At 39.3% G+C, this 19,103-nt stretch overlaps 1 protein-coding gene across 2 annotated transcripts in view; it reads right to left on the bottom strand.

Annotated features, from left to right (window-relative positions):
• Positions 11,319 to 19,103, bottom strand: part of ADGRA3 (adhesion G protein-coupled receptor A3) — a 129,743-nt gene continuing 121,958 nt past the window's right edge. Inside the window, exons 17-19 of one of the 2 annotated variants that reach the window (XM_018049336.1) lie at positions 17,121 to 17,266; positions 13,035 to 13,130; positions 11,319 to 12,893 (exon numbers count right to left, since the gene is read on the bottom strand). In XM_018049336.1, the coding sequence (XP_017904825.1) occupies positions 11,651 to 12,893; positions 13,035 to 13,130; positions 17,121 to 17,266 (1,485 nt within the window). In that variant the 3' untranslated portion in view covers positions 11,319 to 11,650. The remainder of the gene's footprint in view (positions 12,894 to 13,034; positions 13,131 to 17,120; positions 17,267 to 19,103) is intronic. The other variant, XM_018049337.1, reaches the window with a different exon arrangement.

Consider the following 19,103-nt stretch of genomic DNA (forward strand, 5'->3'; position numbering starts at 1 on the left):
CACCAGGTCGCCTCTATCTGCTCTCTCCCCCTTCTCTTCTCTACACAACTCTGTGAATCTCTTTGTGTGTTCCAGACGGTGGAGAACACTTGGGGAACTGATTACTGACTGGATCTGTCTCTCTCCTTTTCATTCCCCACTTTATCCTCCTGGCCACCTCTGTCTCCTTCCTCCCTCTTCTCTTCTCTGTATAACTCCGTGAACATCTCTGAGTGGTCCAGACTGTGGAGTGCACATAAGGAAGTGATTACTGACTGGCTTGCTCTCTCCTCTTTTGATTCCACCTCATCTCATCTGGGTCACCTCTAACTCCCTCCTCCCTCTTCTCTTCTCCATGTAACTCTGTGAACCTCTCTGGGTGTCCCTCACTGTGGAGAAACTTTTCATTTCTAACCTAGACATTTTATCAATGGTGCTGTATAGAAGGAGAAGTCTTGAGACTACTGTAAAAATAAGACTAAAACCAGAAGCAGGAGGCTTAAGTCCAAATCCTGAAAACACCAGAGAACTCCTGACTCCAGGGAACATTAATCGACAGGAGCTCATCAAACACCTGCATACCTACACTGAAACCAAGCACCACCCAAGGGCCAACAAGTTCCAGAGCAAGACACACCATGCAAATTCTCCAGCAACACAGGAACACAGCCCTGAGCTTCAATATACAGGCTGCCCAAAGTCACTCCAAACCCACTGACATCTCATAACTCATTACTGGACACTTCACTGCACTCCAGAGAGAAGAAATCCAACTCCACCCACCAGAACACTGACACAAGCTTCCCTAGCCAGGAAACCTTCACAAGCCACCCGTACAACCCCACCCACAGCGAGGAAACTCCATAATTAAGAGAACTTCACAAACTCCAGAATACAGAAAGGCCACCCCAAACACAGCAATATAAACAGGATGAAGAGACAGAGGAATACCCAGCAGGTAAAGGAACAGGAGAAATGCCTACCAAACCAAACCAAAGAGGAAGAGATAGGGAATCTACCTGAGAAAGAATTCCAAATAATGAGTGAAAAATGATCCAAAATCTTGAAATCAAAATGGAATCACAGATAAATAGCCTGGAGACAAGGACTGAGAAGATGCAAGAAAGGTTTAACAAGGACCTAGGAGAAATAAAAAAGAGTCAGTATATAATGAATAATGCAATAAATGAGATAAAAAACACTCTGGAGGCAACAAATAGTAGAAAAACGGAGGCAGAAGATAGGATCAGTGAAGTAGAAGATAGAATGATAGAAAAAAATGAATCAGAGAGGAAAAAAGAAAAATGAATTACAAGAAATGAGGACAATCTCAGAGACCTCCAGGACAATGTTAAACGCCCCAACATTCAAATCATAGGAGTCCCAGAAGAAGAAGGCAAAAAGAAAGACCATGAGAAAATCCTTGAGGAGATAATAGTTGAAAACTTCCCTAAAATGGGGAAGGAAATAATCACCCAAGTCCAAGAAACACAGAGAGTCCCAAACAGGATAAACCCAAGGCAAAACACTCCAAGATACATATTAATCAAATGAACAAAGATCAAACATAAAGAACAAATATTAAAAGCAGCAAGGGAAAAACAACAAATAACACACAAGGGGATTCCCATAAGGATAACAGCTGATCTTTCAACAGAAACTCTTCAAGCCAGGAGGGAATGGCAAGACATACTTAAAGTGATGAAAGAAAATAATCTACAGCCCAGATTACTGTACCCAGCAGGGATCTCATTCAAATATGAAGGAGAAATCAAAAGCTTTACAGACAAGCAAAAGCTGAGAGAATTCAGCACCACCAAACCAGCTCTCCAACAAATGCTAAAGGATCTTCTCTAGACAGGAAACACAAAAAGGGTGTATAAACTCGAACCCAAAACAATAAAGTAAATGTCAACGGGATCACACTTATTAATAATTACCTTAAACGTAAATGGGTTGAATGCCCCAACCAAAAGGCAAAGACTGGCTGAATGGATACAAAAACAAGACCCCTATATACACTGTCTTTAATAGACTCACCTCAAAACAGGGGACACATACAGACTGAAAGTGAAGGGGCTGGAAAGAGATATTCCATGCAACTAGAGACCAAAAGAAAGGAGTAGCAATACTCATATCAGATAAAATAGACTTTAAAACAAAGGCTGTAACGAGACAAAGAAGAACACTACATAATGATCAAAGGGTCAATCCAAGAAGAAGCTATAACAATTATAAATATATATGCACCCAACATAGGAGCACCACAATATGTAAGACAAATGCTAACAAGTATGAAAGGGGAAATTAACAATAACACAATAATAGTGGGAGACTTTAATACCCCACTCACACCTATGGACAGATCAACTAAACAGAAAATTAACAAAGAAACGCAAACTTTAAATGATACAATAGACCAGTTAGACCTAATTGATATCTATAGGACATTCACCCCAAAACAATGAATTTCACCTTTTTTCTCAAGAGCCCACAGAACCTTCTCCAGGATAGATCACACCCTGTGTTGTAAATCTAGTCTTGGTAAATTCAAAAAAATTGAAATCATTCCAAGCATCTTTTCTGACCACAATGCATTAAGATTAGATCTCAATTACAGGAGAAAAACTATTAAAAATTCCAACATATGGAGGCTGAACAACACGCTGCTGAATAACCAACAAATCACAGAAGAAATCAGAAAATAAATTAAAATATGCATAGAAATGAATGAAAATGAAAACACAACAACCCAAAACCTGTGGGACACGTAAAAGCAGTGCTAAGGGGAAGGTTCATAGCAAAACAGGCTTACTTCAAGAAATAAGAAAAAAGTCAAATAAAAAACCTAACTCTACACCTAAAGCAACTAGAAAAGGAAGAAATGAAGAACCCCAGGGTTAGTAGAAGGAAAGAAATCTTAAAAATTAGGGCAGAAATAAATGCAAAAGAAACAAAAGAGACCATAGCAAAAATCAACAAAGCCAAAAGCTGGTTCTTTGAAAGGATAAATAAAATTGTCAAACCATTAGCCAGACTCATCAAGAAACAAAGGGAGAAAAATCAAATCAATAAAATTAGAAATGAAAATGGAGAGATCACAATAGACAACACAGAAATACAAAGGATCACAAGAGACTATTATCAGCAATTATATGCCAATAAAATGGACAACGTGGAAGAAATGGACAAATTCTTAGAAAAGTACAACTTTCCAAAACTGAACCAGGAAGAAATAGAAAATCTTAACAGACCCATCATAAGCACAGAAATTGAAAGTGTAATCAGAAATCTTCCAACAAACACAAGCCCAGGTCCAAACGGCTTCACAGCTGAATTCTACCAAAAATTTACAGAAGAGGTAACATCTATCATACTCAACCTCTTCCAGAAAATTGCAGAGGAAGATAAACTTCCAAACTCATTCTATGAGGCCACCATCACCCTAATACCAAAACCTGACAAAGATGCCACAAAAAAAGAAAACTACAGGCCAGTATCACTGATGAACATAGATGCAAAAATCCTTAACAAAATTTTAGCAATCAGAATCCAACAACACATTAAAAAGATCATACACCATGACCAAGTGGGCTTTATCCCAGGGATGCAAGGATTCTTCAATATCCACAAATCAATCAATGTAATACACCACATTAACAAATTGAAAAATAAAAGCCATAAGATGATCTCAATAGATGCAGAGAAAGCCTCTGACAAAATTCAACATCCATTTATGATAAAAACTCTCCAGAAAGCAGGAATAGAAGGAACATACCTCAACATAATAAAAGCTATATATGACAAACCCACAGCAAACATTATCCTCAACAGTGAAAAATTGAAAGCATTTCCCCTAAAGTCAGGAACAAGACAAGGGTGCCCACTTTCACCACTACTATTCAACATTGTTTTGGAAGTTTTGGCCACAGCAATCAGAGCAGAAAGAAACAAAAGAAATCCAAATTGGAAAAGAAGAAGTAAAACTCTCACTGTTTGCAGATGACATGATCCTCTACATAGAAAACCCTAAAAGACTCCACCAGAAAATTACTAGAGATGATCAATGAATACAGTCAAGTTGCAGGATATAAAATCAGCACACAGAAATCTCTTGCATTCCTATACACTAATAATGAGAAAATAGAGAAATTAAGGAAACAATTCCATTCACCATTGCAACGAAAAGAATAAAATACTTAGGAACACATCTACCTAAAGAAACTAAAGACCTATATATAGAAAACTTTAAAACACTGGTGAAAGAAATCAAAGAGGTCACTAATAGATTGAGAAATATACCGTGTTCATGGATTGGAAGAATCAATAGAGTGAAAATGAGGATACTACCCAAAGCAATCTACAGATTCAATGCAATCCCTATCAAGCTTCCTACGATATTTTTCACAGAGCTAGAACAAATAATTTCACAATTTGTATGGAAATACAAAAAACCTCGAATAGCCAAAGCAATCTTGAGAAAGAAGAATGGAACTGGAGCAATCAACCTGCCTGACTTCAGGCTCTACTACAAAGCCACAGTCACCAAGACAGTATGGTACTGGCACAAAGACAGAAACATAGATCAATGGAACAAAATAGAAAGCCCAGAGATAAATCCACACACCTGTGGACACCTTATCTTTGACAAAGGAGGCAAGAATATACAATGGAGTAAAGACAATCTCTTTAACAAGTGGTGCTGGGAAAACTGGGCAACCACTTGTAAAAGAATGAAACTAGAACACTTTCTAACACCGCACATGAAAATAAACTCAAAATGGATTAAAGATCTAAATGTAAGACCAGAAACTATAAAACTCCTAGAGGAGAACATGGGCAAAACACTCTGACATACATCACAGCAGGATCCTCTATGACCCACCTCCCAGAATATTGGAAAGAAAAGCAAAAATAAACAAATGGGATCTAATTAAAATTAAAAGCTTCTGCACAACAAAGGAAACTATAAGCAAGGTGAAAAGACAGCCTTCTGAATGGGAGAAAATAATAGCAAATGAAGCAACTGACAAACAACTAATCTCAAAAATATACAAGCAACTTATGCAGCTCAATTCCAGAAAAATAAACAACCCAATCAAAAAATGGGCCAAAGAACTAAACAGGCATTTCTCCAAAGAAGACATACAGATGGCTAACGAACGTATGAAAAGATGCTCAACATCACTCATTATCAGAGAAATGCAAATCAAAACCACAATGAGGTACCATTTCACACCAGTCAGAATGGCTGCGATCCAAAAGTCTACAAACAATAAATGCTGGAGAGGGTGTGGAGAAAAGGGAAGCCTCTTACACTGTTGGTGGGAATGCAAACTAGTACAGCCACTATGGAGAACAGTGTGGAGATTCCTTAAAAAACTGGAAATAGAACTGCCTTATGACCCAGCAATCCCACTGCTGGGCATACACACCAAGGAAACCAGAATTGAAAGAGACATGTGTACCCCAATGTTCATCGCAGCACTGTTTATAGTAGCCAGGACATGGAAGCAACATAGATGTCTATCAGCAGATGAATGGATAAGAAAGCTGTAGTACATATACACAATGGAGTATTACTCGGCCATTAAAAAGAATACATTTAATCAGTTCTAATGAGGTGGATGAAACTGGAGCCTATTATACAGAGTGAAGTATGCCAGAAAGAGAAACACCAATACAGTATACTAATGCATATATATGGAATTTAGAAAGATTAATGATAACCCTGTATGCGAGACTGCAAAAGAAGACACAGATGTATAGATCAGACTTTTGGACTCTGTGGGAGAGGGAGAGGGTGGGCTGATTTGGGAGAATGGCATTGAAACATATATAACTTCAAATATGACATGAATCACCAGTCCAGGTTTGATGCATGATACAGGATGCTTGGGGCTGGTGCACTGGGATGACCCAGGGGGATGGTATAGGGAGGGAGGTGGGAGGGGGGTTCAGGATGGGGAACATGTGTACACCCGTGGTGGATTCATGTTGATGTATGGCAAAACCAATACAATATTGTAAAGTAATTAGCCTCCAATTAAAATAAATAAGTTTATATTTTAAAAAAAAGTTCACCCAGATTCAACATGAAAATTTCAAAAAAACTAAGCGGTAAAAATATTGTTAATCATGGTTGACCACTAAATTAACATTTTTACTTAGTTTCATAAAGGAACGAACACTGATAACAAAATACCTGCTTAAAACTGGGGTTCACTGCTTTCACGTGAAGTACCTTCCTAGCCGCAATCTTCAACCTGAGTTGGTGCATGAGTGTACCTGGCTTTGCAAGCAATCATAACTTGCATGTATTTGCACACAGAACATTCAATTTATCTGTACACACAAAATGTCATCAATAGTATATGCCAAGACAGAATGAACACAATGTTTACAAAACGGAAAATGTGATTAGCTGAATTATTTATTTAAACCACCTATTTGGAAATGAGCCCTCTGAAAAGATTTTGAACTTTTTGAATATACTTGGAATACTCTGATCAAAGCCTTCATCAGTATCTACTCAAACTAGATGATAGTAGCAGAAAACAGATTGAACTGTTTCCTTCTATTGAATACTATTTTATACACATGACACAGGACAGTGTGCATTTCAAACAAAAGTTTAACAAGGTTTTGGCCAGGAATTAATTCTAAGCATCTAACTCTATAAGCAAAGATAGGGGACCATCGCTGACCTTATAAATGGGGGTTTCTTAATAATATGGTCCTGTAAGTTCACGTTTAGTATCCACCTTTGAGGCACTGATGTTCCCACTGAAGAGGCTGAAAAAAACCTATAACCACAGGCTGCCTGAGACTTCGTCATACACAGAGCACAATATACCAGAGAAGCTAGAAAGAAGGACTATTAACCTACAGTGATCAAGTTAATATTTCACTTGTGTTTCTCAACTGAGGTCTCCAGAATTTCAAAACTACCACTGGCTTGAAGCTTCTAATGGATAGTTCTAGACTGGAAACCTGCAGGTAGGTTGGGAAGAAGATTCAATTAATATGAACTTTTAAAAAGAAAATCTTATTGCAATCTCATCTTTGTCTAAAATCAAGCATCAGAGTTAGAGATTTCTTACTACCAACAAACTTATAGTTACACATTTCTTTCAGGAGTGCTTTATTTATACAAATAAATCTATTGGTTTATTTTTATGTTTCAGTGGGAAAATGTGAGTTGACCCAATGTAAATTTAGGGAAAATATGTCAAAATTGGCAAAACTGATAGAATTACTTACGTCTGGAAAATATCATAAGTAGTTATAAATAATCAAGTCATCTCTTAGCTAAGAGCTTTGAAGTGAATATTAAAGTAATTAAATTATTCTGGGAATATGAAAGGAAAAACAGAATTAACATTTGTTTTAAACTTCTGATTGCTGTGTATGCATCACTTTCCTTGATGATTTAGCTTAATTCCTGCATCAAATGCTTTCAGTTAATTTTTTTAATTCCTCAATTTTATGGTCTCAATCAACTTCAGTTTGGGGATTTGAATTAAATGCCTGAAACACATAGATCTAAATGTTTTAACATTGTTATTTCTCAATAAAGAATACAACCTAAACCTTAGCATCTACACATAAATTGCCTTCTTTATAAAAGTATACCTATTTATATAAGTAGATTAACCATAGATGTAGTTAAATTAAGTTACATGTACAAAATAGCCTGAGATTTAGAAATTAGTTGCCACCTAGTAACAATCTGAAATGTTAACATTTACACACGTACATAAATCACAAAAATACACACACAAATCTGTTACCTAAAAATAGATTAGCATACACTAGCATAAGTTTTTTTATATGTGTATATATATATGCACACACACACATACATATATATATAATATGCCTATTACATACCTTACATAGTACGTAACAGATTTTTAGAAAAAATTTTTATGAAATAAAGCATATGTTTCTTTAAGTTGAATATAACCAATTATACCTTATTATGGTGCTTTCCTTGTGGTTCAGCTGGTAAAGAATCTGCCTGCAATGAGGGAGAGCTGGATTCAATCTCTCGGTTGGGAAGATCCCCTGGAGAAGGGAAAGGCTACCCACTCCAGTATTCTGGCCTGGAGAATTCCACGGACTGTATAATTCATGGGGTGGCAAAGAGTCAGACATGACTGAGCAACTTTCACTTTCACAATATGAAATTAACTCATAATATTAGGAATGAGAAAGAAGTCTAGTAAAATTATAGGTAGTAGACACTGTGAAGAGCAACAGTATTTGCCTTCACAGAAGCAGTCAATGTGCAAAACACAGTGGCCATCATCAGGGAACACAGATCTGGTCCTGGATGTGACGTAACCTACTGGCATGTTCAGCAGGTCAGAAGCCCTTAGAGCCTCAGTTGCTAAAAATTTTAAATGAGAAAAATGAATGACCTGATCTCTTAAGAAAACTGAAACGTATCTTAAGACTTTATAATTCTATGAAAAACAGAGAAATCTCAATTAGCAAGAAGTCAAAGATTTGTCTTTTATAAGACAATATGCAGAGGATGCAATGTTTTATTTACTTATTTGTAAACATCAAATTTCAATCCAAATACTAAGAATATAAGGCATTAAGTCATTGCTCATCACCTATGCTTTGTGCATCAAAACACTCTGAATATTTTTAGTGGAATCTTCATTTCATTCTAAATTTTCTCTCCAGTCTCCAACTCTCCAAGTTCCAGGCTTCTCTTTCTTCTGTTACCTACAAAAAGCTTAAATTAAAAAGTGCTTACTGAAGAGTGAACACTTGCAGGTAGGGCAACTTCTCACTTCCTGTGGAGGAAGGAAAAAGCAGAAAAAAGTTGTTTTTCTATTTGATCTATGGGTCAAAGAAACAGATTAAACATTGGGATGACATATTGCAAAATAACAGAGCAAAATTTAAATAGCAATTCAAATAAATAAGAATTATTTATTCCATTTCTTATTAGTTTGTCTTGGTCATTTCTAAACATAATCCTGCACAAATTTATCAACTTACCTGGAGACCCTGGGCCAGGAAGTAGTTAAATGAACAGGTACCAAATTTATTCACTCAACTGCCTTTTCCCCACCAAAATGAATGTTTTTTAAAACCAACAGCTAACAAAAGGCCTATATAGAACTACCAGTTTTATTAAGACAAAATAATTTATTTCTAAGGTAGTAACTCAATGAAAAGTGAACATTTTCACCATAATGAGTGATTGCCTGTCATCCCCTGTGAGAATTACTTGATGCATGAAAATTCTGAGTCTCTCAGTTTTGAGGTTTATCAAGCTTCTTGATTTTAGCATTTCTTGAACATATACTGTGTTGGACAAAAGGTTGGTTCAGTTTTTTCCTAGGATGGCTCCTTTAACCTCATTCAAAACAATTTTGTAGGTTGTATTGTGACAGTTGTCTTATCAGCATGCATTTTACAAAAACTTTACAAAATTTGTGGATTTTTCTGTAGCCATTTTAATATTGAAGATGGAAGAAAACAAGCAACATTTTCTGCATATTATGCTTTATTATTTCAAGACCAGTAAAAACGCAATTAAAACGCAAAACAAGATTTGTGTAGTGTATGGAGAAGGTGCTGTGACTGACTGTGTCAAAAGTGGTTAGTGAAGTTTCATGCTGGAGATTTCTTGATAGATAATGCTCCACGGTCAGGTAAACCACTTGAAATTGATAGCGATCGAGACAGCAATAGAAAACAATCGATGTTATACCATGTGAGAGGTAACCAACACACTCAAACTATTCAAATCAAGCACTGATAATCAGGCAAAAACTGCTACAGTTCTGATTCATCCACCATATTCACCAGACATTGCGCCTTCAAATGTCCATTTATTTCGATCTTTACAAAGTTTTCTTAATGAAAAACAATTTCCATTCCCTGGAAGACTGTAAAAGGCACCTGCAACAGTTCTTTGCTCAAGAAGATAAAAAATTGGGGGAAGATAGAACTGTGAAGTCGCCTGAAAAATGGCAGAAGGTAGTAGAACAAAACAGTGAATATGTTGTTTAATAAAGTTCTTGATGAAAATTTAAAATGTGTCTTCTATTTTTACTTGAAAACCAAAGGAACTTCTTGGCCACCCAATACTTTTGAATCTAATCTGATTCAAACCTTGAGACTGCTGCCAAAAACAGGTCTAAGCTATGCCAATCTTTTCAGGCATTGTCTTGCGTATCGAGGTAAGCACATGCATAAGGCAGTCAGAGAAGACCCATCTAACTTTTGCAGGAAGGACTGCAGTGAGACTGGAGACAAAAGACAGATAAGGACTGGGGTGCATCAACAACCAATGATAACTTCTGGATCAGACCTGTTTTTGCCCTTGGGATGGAATTTAAAAATTAGCACTTTAGCATGAACCTGAGCAACTTTACCTGTTTAAGGACAAAGCAATTGCCAACACAAAAGAATCCAAAATAAATGAATGTGAACCTTGTATGATAACTCTTCTTCATTCAGGTTCATACATGGGAAAGGGATTAAGAGGCACAAACTTTCAGTTAAAACACAAGTAAGTTATGGGGATGCAATGTACAGTATAAGGGATAGAATCAATAATATTTTAAGTGCTTTTATAATGACAAATGGTAGCTAGACTTACTGTGGTGATCATTGTCTTTGTAATGTATAAAAATCTGAAACTAATATAATATTGTAAGTCAAATTATACTGCAATTAATAAGAAACAACAGGGATCTCGGTGGTGGTCCAGTGGCTAAGACTTTTTCCTCCTAGTGCAGAGGGTTTGGGTTTAATCCTTGGCCAAGGAACTAGATCCCCACATACCGCAACTAAAGAGTTTGTATGCCACAACTGAAGATCTTGCATGCTGGAAATGAGACCCAGTGAAGCCAAATAGCAACTAAAGATCCCACATGCCACAACTGAGACCCAGCACAGCCAAACAAATATTTTTTTTAAAAAGCAAAAAAATAACGTTTGAAAAAAAAAGAATAAGTAAACCAATATATAAACCACTGAAAAGCCACAAAAATATAAAAAAGTAGTATTAATAAGACCAAAGTGATAGGGTGAAAATAAGGTAATTTAGGAAGTTTTTAGGCATTTGCATTTTCAAAAAAGATTGTGAGATTAAAAAAAAAAAACTTACAGTACTTAAAATAGTATTTATAAATTATGTCACTCCAGAAGCCATTTGATTTACATGCCATCATCAGTGAAGCTGATCATGTAAAAAATCTGATAATTGATTTATGTATAATTCAGGTTAAACTATCCCAATGCACAAACTTCATTAAATTAGAACTAAATGCTTCTGGGACTGTAAAATGTAAAAACGTAAGACTGACACAATGACAAACACCTATTTATTGTATTAAATACAAGCCTGAAACGTTAAGTAGATATTACAGATTTCAAGAAAATTACATTTCAGATTCCCAATGTCTTGCTGGTGCTTTGACATGTAAAACACTGTTTTAGGGCCTTTTTCCAAAATTCATAAAAAAGCAACACTTGGGGGATATAAAATACACAAAATCCAAAACTTAAAAGTTTATTCAAAATTCTTTTGAATCCCTAAGGTGGCTGTAAACAGTCTGCTTTTACATGTTCATAGCTTAAAGGAATGTGACTATCACAGTTTATATGGGTTTCTTACCCAGGAAGCCCACCAACTCTACACAGTAGTTTCGTGTTTCCATAACCCAGTCCTCACATTGCCAGTGCTATCTGTACCCAGCAAGGGTCCCTCCTGCCCACTGCTTTTGATTGGTCCGTTCTGAATGGCCAAGTTCAGGCCATAAGACTTCTGCTGACTTTCAAGTTCAACTACAGTTGGCTTCCTTACCGCATCTTTTTTACTACTAGTTGAAACAGGCTTTTCAAAATTCCTGCTGCTTTTGGGAAGCGTGCTACAGGCATCACTGCTATCTTGTTGGGGGGGGTTGTACTGTCTCTCTCTGTAGGCTAAGTACGCCCTCCGACTCCGAGAGTGTCCTTCATTACTGCCCAGCCGACTTTTCGGCAGGCCATTCTGCACACTGCCTTCCACGCTCGTGGGGACATCGTAGGCATATTCTCTGAGGACCGTGAGTCTGCTGGCCCGGTGCCCTTTACTTCTGTTTTTATGATGGCGGCCTGGGTGCATATTTGTTCGAAATGGAACTTCTAAAGGCGCCACATGCATTTTAATATCATTGTCCATTGAATGTTCTGTCAGACTGTTGTCGAGCTGAGGTGTGGCATTCAAAGGTAGGGAATTGGTGTGGCACTGGGCCGCGGCAGCCTGCAAGTTGGTTAATTTGCAGCCCTGGGAGGAGTTTTTGAAGCTCGAAGCACTCTTGTTTGTGCATGAAGATTCTGCGCTGCTGTTGGTGCACTTGGGAGCCTCCCCACTCGGCCCGCTGGAGCTGGGGGGCTGCACGTTGACCTGGACTGAATAGGCACTCCGTCCTGGGCAGCAAGTCATGATCCATGCGAGCCTGACATCCTCCCTGTTGACACAATGGTGAACCACGATGAACGCACTGAGGCTCAAACACGTGGCTCCAAAAAAGAAGCTAAAAACCAAATCCAAAGGGTAATACAAAGAAACAGCCAAGGCCCCAAACATCCACAGGGTGACATACAAGAGCAAGGTAAGGCTGGCCCCCAGAAGCTGAGCATGGAAAGTGTGTTCGTTTCCCAGGGCCGATGTGGAGATCAGGGACAGGGACATGGAGTCCTGATGACTGACTTCTCCGTTTTCATTGGCTGCCAGCCGCTGCTGCTCCTCGGTGGGCTCCTTCAGCTCATATTTGCGCTCAGGATGTCTTTTCAACTGAATAAATATGCTGAGAAAGTACATACAGTTTACAAAAGTGATGAAGCTGGCGGGCCCGTAGAAGGCTCCCAAGGAGGGTTCCCACGCCATCCAGCAACTAGGAAAGAAAATGGAGAACCAGCTCAGATGCTCCATATGTCAAGGAACTGTTTAAAAAGTTGCACTAAGCTTTAGTTCCTAGGAAACAGTTCAAGGGGAAGCAACCAACTCAGGTACAAAGAGAACACTGAATACTCACTAGGGTGCATTGGGCCGACTGCCGTAATTCTTGATGTTTGCTGCTGCAGTGATGCCACAAACTATGATGGGTATACCACCACCGATCAGGTAGAACCTAGCAGGGGCAATGATGGAAACAATAGCTCATCAATCTAATTTGTTTAGGTGTACACATTGTAGGATCTCATTTCTGCAGAAGGTATTCCTTAAGGATTAATCACTATTTCAATAAATCAGGAGAGGTTAACATTTGCAGGCTCCTTTGTTAACAGTAACTTTTTAAGTTTTTATTTATTCTTGATTTGTTTAGTTTAAAAAAGCAGATCTACCACGTTTGAGTTGAAGGAAAGCTGGTCAGCTTCTGCCACCCTGTGGGCAGGCAAAGTAACACCCAGTTCCTGCAGGTAGGGCTTTAATTTATACTTGTTTCTTTTAGATTCAGCCAGTGGAGCAGAAAGTTAGTCCACTGCAAAATGGACTTGAAGATCCCATTGTGCCACTGTTCACACTAAAAATGTAACAACATCATTTATTCATTAATGCCAGGCTAAACCTGCATATTAATGCTTAGCAGGACCTGCTAGATCTAATGTCCTGCTGCTGTGTATGCTTATCCTCAGTCAGCTGAAATGGGGGTAAGGAAGGTACCTGGATCCCAGGTGCCCACAGCGCTTGGGCTCTTCCTCACCAACTGCTCACAGACCTGCTGGGAGGAACTGAGGGAGACAGAGTGCTGGCTGGTTCTCGGAAGAACAACTTATGGGGCAGAGGGGAGCAGCTTCTCTGAGTTCTCTGAAAAGATCCTAGGGAACTTCCTGGCCTGGTGAGCTACAGCCAGTCTTAACTCTGTGTTTGCCAGGTCCAGAGACCAGTCCACATGCTGAATTGGCTGGATAAAGGCAATGTTCACAATGCATTTTCCCGTGTATTTTTTTCTTAGTCATGCTTATGGGTACTAAAAATCTTCAATATGATATTACTGCTGAAAAAGACAGCTAATTACTCCCATAAAACTATAACCATGTCTTTTATTCCACAGATTAGAGGAAGGCCAACATTTGTGACCCTGCCCTTCTTCCTGTTGAACCAATTCATTGCTGATTCTGACCTGACAAAGAAGCATCAGTTCACCCAAATTTGTCTCGAGTCCCACAGTACTCTCTGCCACTCCTTCCCCACCTCCACTCCAGGACTGCCTGCTACCAACTAATTCTCATTTTAAAGCTTTAAATCTACTTCTCCACAGCTTTTTCCTTCCAGCCTATAGGTACGTTCACATTTTCTCCATCTTCTAAAACTTTTCTTCAACTTACCACCTTCTTTCTTGCTCCCTTTGGTGACAAACACCTGGAAACAACAGCACCAACATGTGCCTCACCTTTATTGTGAGGTGACGCTGCTTCCAACCTACTGTGCTACTGAAACTGCCCTCTCTGGGGCCAGCAGACTCAAGACAAGTCTGTGCCCATCATCCACGTAGCCCAGATGCTGAGTTTCCTTAAGCTCCAGAACCCGGGGGAAGGAGGACAGCCTACAGGGTGAACCTGACCGTCTACAGCAAAGGGCATACCCGCCGGCCACAGGAGACTACATAGGCTTTGGCGCTCAGACTGCCTTCTACTAAACCCTTTGTGTTTTTAACCACCTAAAAGAAAGGAAACACGACAGAAACAAACAGCTGCATGAGGAAGGATCCCTGTCTCTTAGCCAAACACCATCCCTCTCAGGCCCTTTAACACCACTGACAAATCGCATCCTAGACTCTGGCTGTGGCCAAGCACTCCTTCTGTTCCTTGCCGCTCAGTGAACCACTCTCCCCTCAATTTTCAGTGTTCTTTCAGTTCTTCTCTTTATCTGCTATGGCCCATCTACTCAAGTACGGCCCATACTTGATATGGCCTAGGGATCATTGTTAACTGACTTTTCCCTGGGAGAGCTCATTCCTTATCACTGCTTCCGTGAACACATGTGAACACATCTCCTGTCCTGTCAAGGGGACACAGAGTGTGTCCTCTCTGCTGAGCACCAGACTCCGCAAATGTAAACTTTCCATGAGAAAGTATGGGTGAGCCCACTTCCCCTGTGCTTACCCTCCCTGGGTGCCCCCACCCACTTTTCCTCTGTGACTTTCTCAGCTGATGGATGCACCATCTGCAGAAGGACCCTAGCGAACTGGAGCAGACAACCTGCAGCCACCTTCAAATTCCCGTACAGAGCTCCCAAATGCAGCTAGTCATCAGTCCTAAAGAAACTGCCTCAAGTTTCTGAACATGTGTCCTCTCTAACCTCCATGCCGCTGTGCCGGTGGCAGCCCTCATCTGTTGTTCAGTCACTCAATCGTGTCGGGCTCTTGGTAACCCCATGGACTGCAGCATGCCAGGCTTCCCTGTCCTTCACCATTTCCCAGAGCTCGCTTAAACTCATGTCTATCCAGTCGGTGACGCCATCCAACCATCTCGTCCTCTGTCACCCCCTTCTCCACTTGCCTTCAATCTTTCTGAGCATCAGGGTCGTTTCTAATGAGTCTGTTCTTCACATCAGGTGACCTAAGTATTGGGAGCTTCAGCTTCAGCTTCAGCTTCAGCATCAGTCCTTCCAAAGAATATTCAGAAGTGATTTCCTTTAGGATGGACTGGTTGGATCTCCTTGCAGTCGGAGGGATTCTTAAGTCTTCTCCAACACCACAGTTCAAAAGCATCAATTCTTCAGCACTCAGCCTTCTTTATGGTCTAACGCTCACATCTGTACATGACTACTAGAAAAAACATAGCATTGACTACACAGACCTTTGTCGGCAAAATCCCTGCTTTTTAATATGCTGTCTAGGTTTGTCATAGCTTTTCCTCCAAGAAGCAAGCATCTTTAATTTCATGGCTGAAGTCATCATCTGCAGTGATTTTGGAGCCCAAGAAAATAAAGTCTGTCACTGTTTCCATTGTTTCACCATCTATTTGCCATGAAGTGATGGCACTGGATGCCACGATCCTAGTTTTTTTGTTGAGTTTTAAGCCAGCTTTTTCACTCTCCTCTTTCACCTTCATCAAGAGGCTCTTTAGTTCTTCTTCACTTTCTGCCATAAAGGTGGTGCCATCTGTTTATGTGAGGTTATTGATATTTCTCCTGGCAATCTTGATTCCAGCTTGTGCTTCCTCTAGCCCAGCATTTCACATGATGTACTCGGTATATAAGTTAAATAAGCAGGGTGACAATACACAGCCTTGAAATACTCCTTTCCCAATTTTGAAATGGGCAGAAGACCCTATGCAGTAATCATGGGGATCTCCTAATGACCTCAGCAGAATTATTTGTAGATGTCTCCTACTTTCGGGCATTCTAATGTATAGCCCACAATTTAATCTGGCCCTCTAAAACCTGAAACTCAGCTTTTACTCTGAATCATGCTACTCTACACCATAAATCCTAGGTTCCAGCCACAGTCAAACCGCACTTCTCAAATCTGTTCAGCTTGAGATATGATTCTGTATCTGAAGTGCCACCTCTGCCCTTTATGTGGTAGTCAAGCTATTCTTAATAGCCGCCCCCTCTCCCTGACCCCTCAGAATTACAGTTCCTTTTTGGCGCTTTCAGAGAATGTACTTCCACCCCAGCTCTCACACAGCTGCAGTAGCTCTTCCCACACCTGTCTCCTCTACTCGTCCAGAATAATAGTTCATTGACAACTGATTTAAATTATGATATTAGGAACGGCACAACACCAAAACTGTTTTTTCTTTCTTGGAGAATAACGACACTGATACATACTTGAGAAGACTGAAATCTACTAAATGACCTCAAGGAAATAAAAACAACTAATATTTTCAGAGTCTATTCCACGGCCAGTACCGTCCGTCTGAAGTGCTTTACACATTAAGTCACTTAGGCCTCCCAAGAGTCTATGAAAGAGAATCATTCCCACTTTCTAGATAAGACAGAAAGACAAGAGAGGATACAGAACTTCACAAAGAACTCCCAGCTGCAAGGCTGCTTACAAGTCTATTCTTCCACCTTCCAAAGTTCACTCAGTAATTTTTTGATATGACCATACTTCATTAAATTAATATGTGTGGACATGTAACAGAAGATAGTACACGAAGATACTGGATACCTGAGCATTGGTCTTGGGGGAGGTGGCAGCTCATCGGGATCCTGGCATCTTTTAGCTTTTTTAGTGACTTGTTTGTAGATGTTCCGAGCTGTCACTCCCACCCATAGTACTGTAGCAAGAGTGGAATAATGAAGAATTATTCCAACCTAGAAAGAAGAATACATGAACTAAATGAATTCCCCTTTACAATCAAAATATAATAATTGCTAGTAAGCTTCCTCAAAAAGACTGGTAAGTTATTTTGAATATCTGACTCAAAAACTGTACAAAGGTATATTCTAATGATCCATTCCTTTGCCCGCTAATGAACAAAGAAAGCACTCTAACAGACATATAATAGAGGACTGAATTTATAGTTGAATACAGGAGGCCCACGGACTACAACTTATACCTAAGATGACACTAAACATACCATGGAATTCATTCCTGGACAACAGTAAACCAAAGCCATGTTTCCCATAGATGCTATGTTATAAATCAGAGTTGAGTTCCTAAAGTCTATTTTAAAGAGGAATGCAGATGTCAAGGGTAAGTGAGAGCAAAAGTCGCTCAATCGTGTCCGACTCTTTGCGACCCCATGGACTATACAGTCCATGGAGTCCTCCAGGCCATAATACTGGAGTGCGGTAGCCTTTCCCTTCTCCAGGGAATATTCTCAACCCAGGGATCGAACCCAGGTCTCCCACACTGCAGGTTGATTCTTTACCAGCTGAGCCACAAGGGACGCCCAAGAATACTGGAATGGGTAGCCTATCCCTTCTCCAGGAGATCTTCCCAACCCAGGAATCAAACTGGGGTCTCCTGCATTGCAGGCGGATTCTTTACCTACTGAGCTATCAGGAGGACGTCAAGGGTAACTGGAGGGCAAAAGTCACAGCACAGAGAATAATCTTTGGAGTCAGAGACCTGAATAGTTCTAATTCACAGCTTTTATGTATCAAAATGGATGGCAAGTGAGCAGTATAACAGATCGGTGATTATTTGAAATGAGTGAGCTCTAGAATTAACAATTTTGCCTGGTTTTAAAACCAGAATCTACCCCTTGTGACACCTTAGCAAACTCGCAGAATATCTCAAGCACTGTTCTCATCTGTAAACTGAGGATAATATCAAAGTACCATAAGGCTTTAAATAGAACACCCTATATAAAGCATTTAGCACTTTGCCTGGTACATTATACATGATTAAGAATACAGCAATATTTTTATTATTATTAGGAGTATGGTTTTAAGAAAATAACGTCAACATTCTTGAAATTAATGTTCCTCATTTGAACAGCAAAAAGACTATCCATAAGCATCCCTAGGGGTTTTTGTAGGGACTGAAAGGGCACAACATCTGGGACATAATAAGTACTCGAAAGACGATGGAGAACTGCAATATAGGTAAGTGATAACACTGAGTTCCTCCCAGAGGGATGATAGGGGGCATGTTTCCCTTGTGAACTGTGTCTGAAGCAACAGCAGTTAAAGATAAAATTCTAGATAAAAATAAACATGAGATAAGAGAGGTTTAAAATCTATTTTAAGAAAAACAAATGCATGGAGCAGCAAGGACATAATTCAACTTTCTTATCTAATTCTATCTTTTGATCCTTTCTTCTTATACAACGATTACAGGTGAAATTCTATGAATGAAAATTTCCAAGGGAAAAAAAAAAACAAACTTTTTTTTAATTCAAAAAGGATGACTCTCCAATCTCAAGAAAATCAAATTGACTGACATCATCAATCCTACGTAAGTAACAGAAGCATCTAGACTGCTAAGGCTCATGTTAATGAGACATGAACCTCATTAGACTTGGTGACATGGAAGTACACAGATTATTTTGCAAGGCAAAAACTAGGGTGGTCACTTGTCCAGGGAAGTCACTACCCTCTCAATGGCTGAAAGGGCTAGGAGGGTGATCCAGCCTGGCCGAACTAGATGGTCAGAGTATCTTCATCTTTAAAAAATTTTTTTAATTTAATTTTTATTTATTTA

This window comes from Capra hircus, chromosome 6 (genome assembly GCF_001704415.2).
Source record: "Capra hircus breed San Clemente chromosome 6, ASM170441v1, whole genome shotgun sequence".
Lineage (NCBI taxonomy): Eukaryota > Metazoa > Chordata > Mammalia > Artiodactyla > Bovidae > Capra > Capra hircus.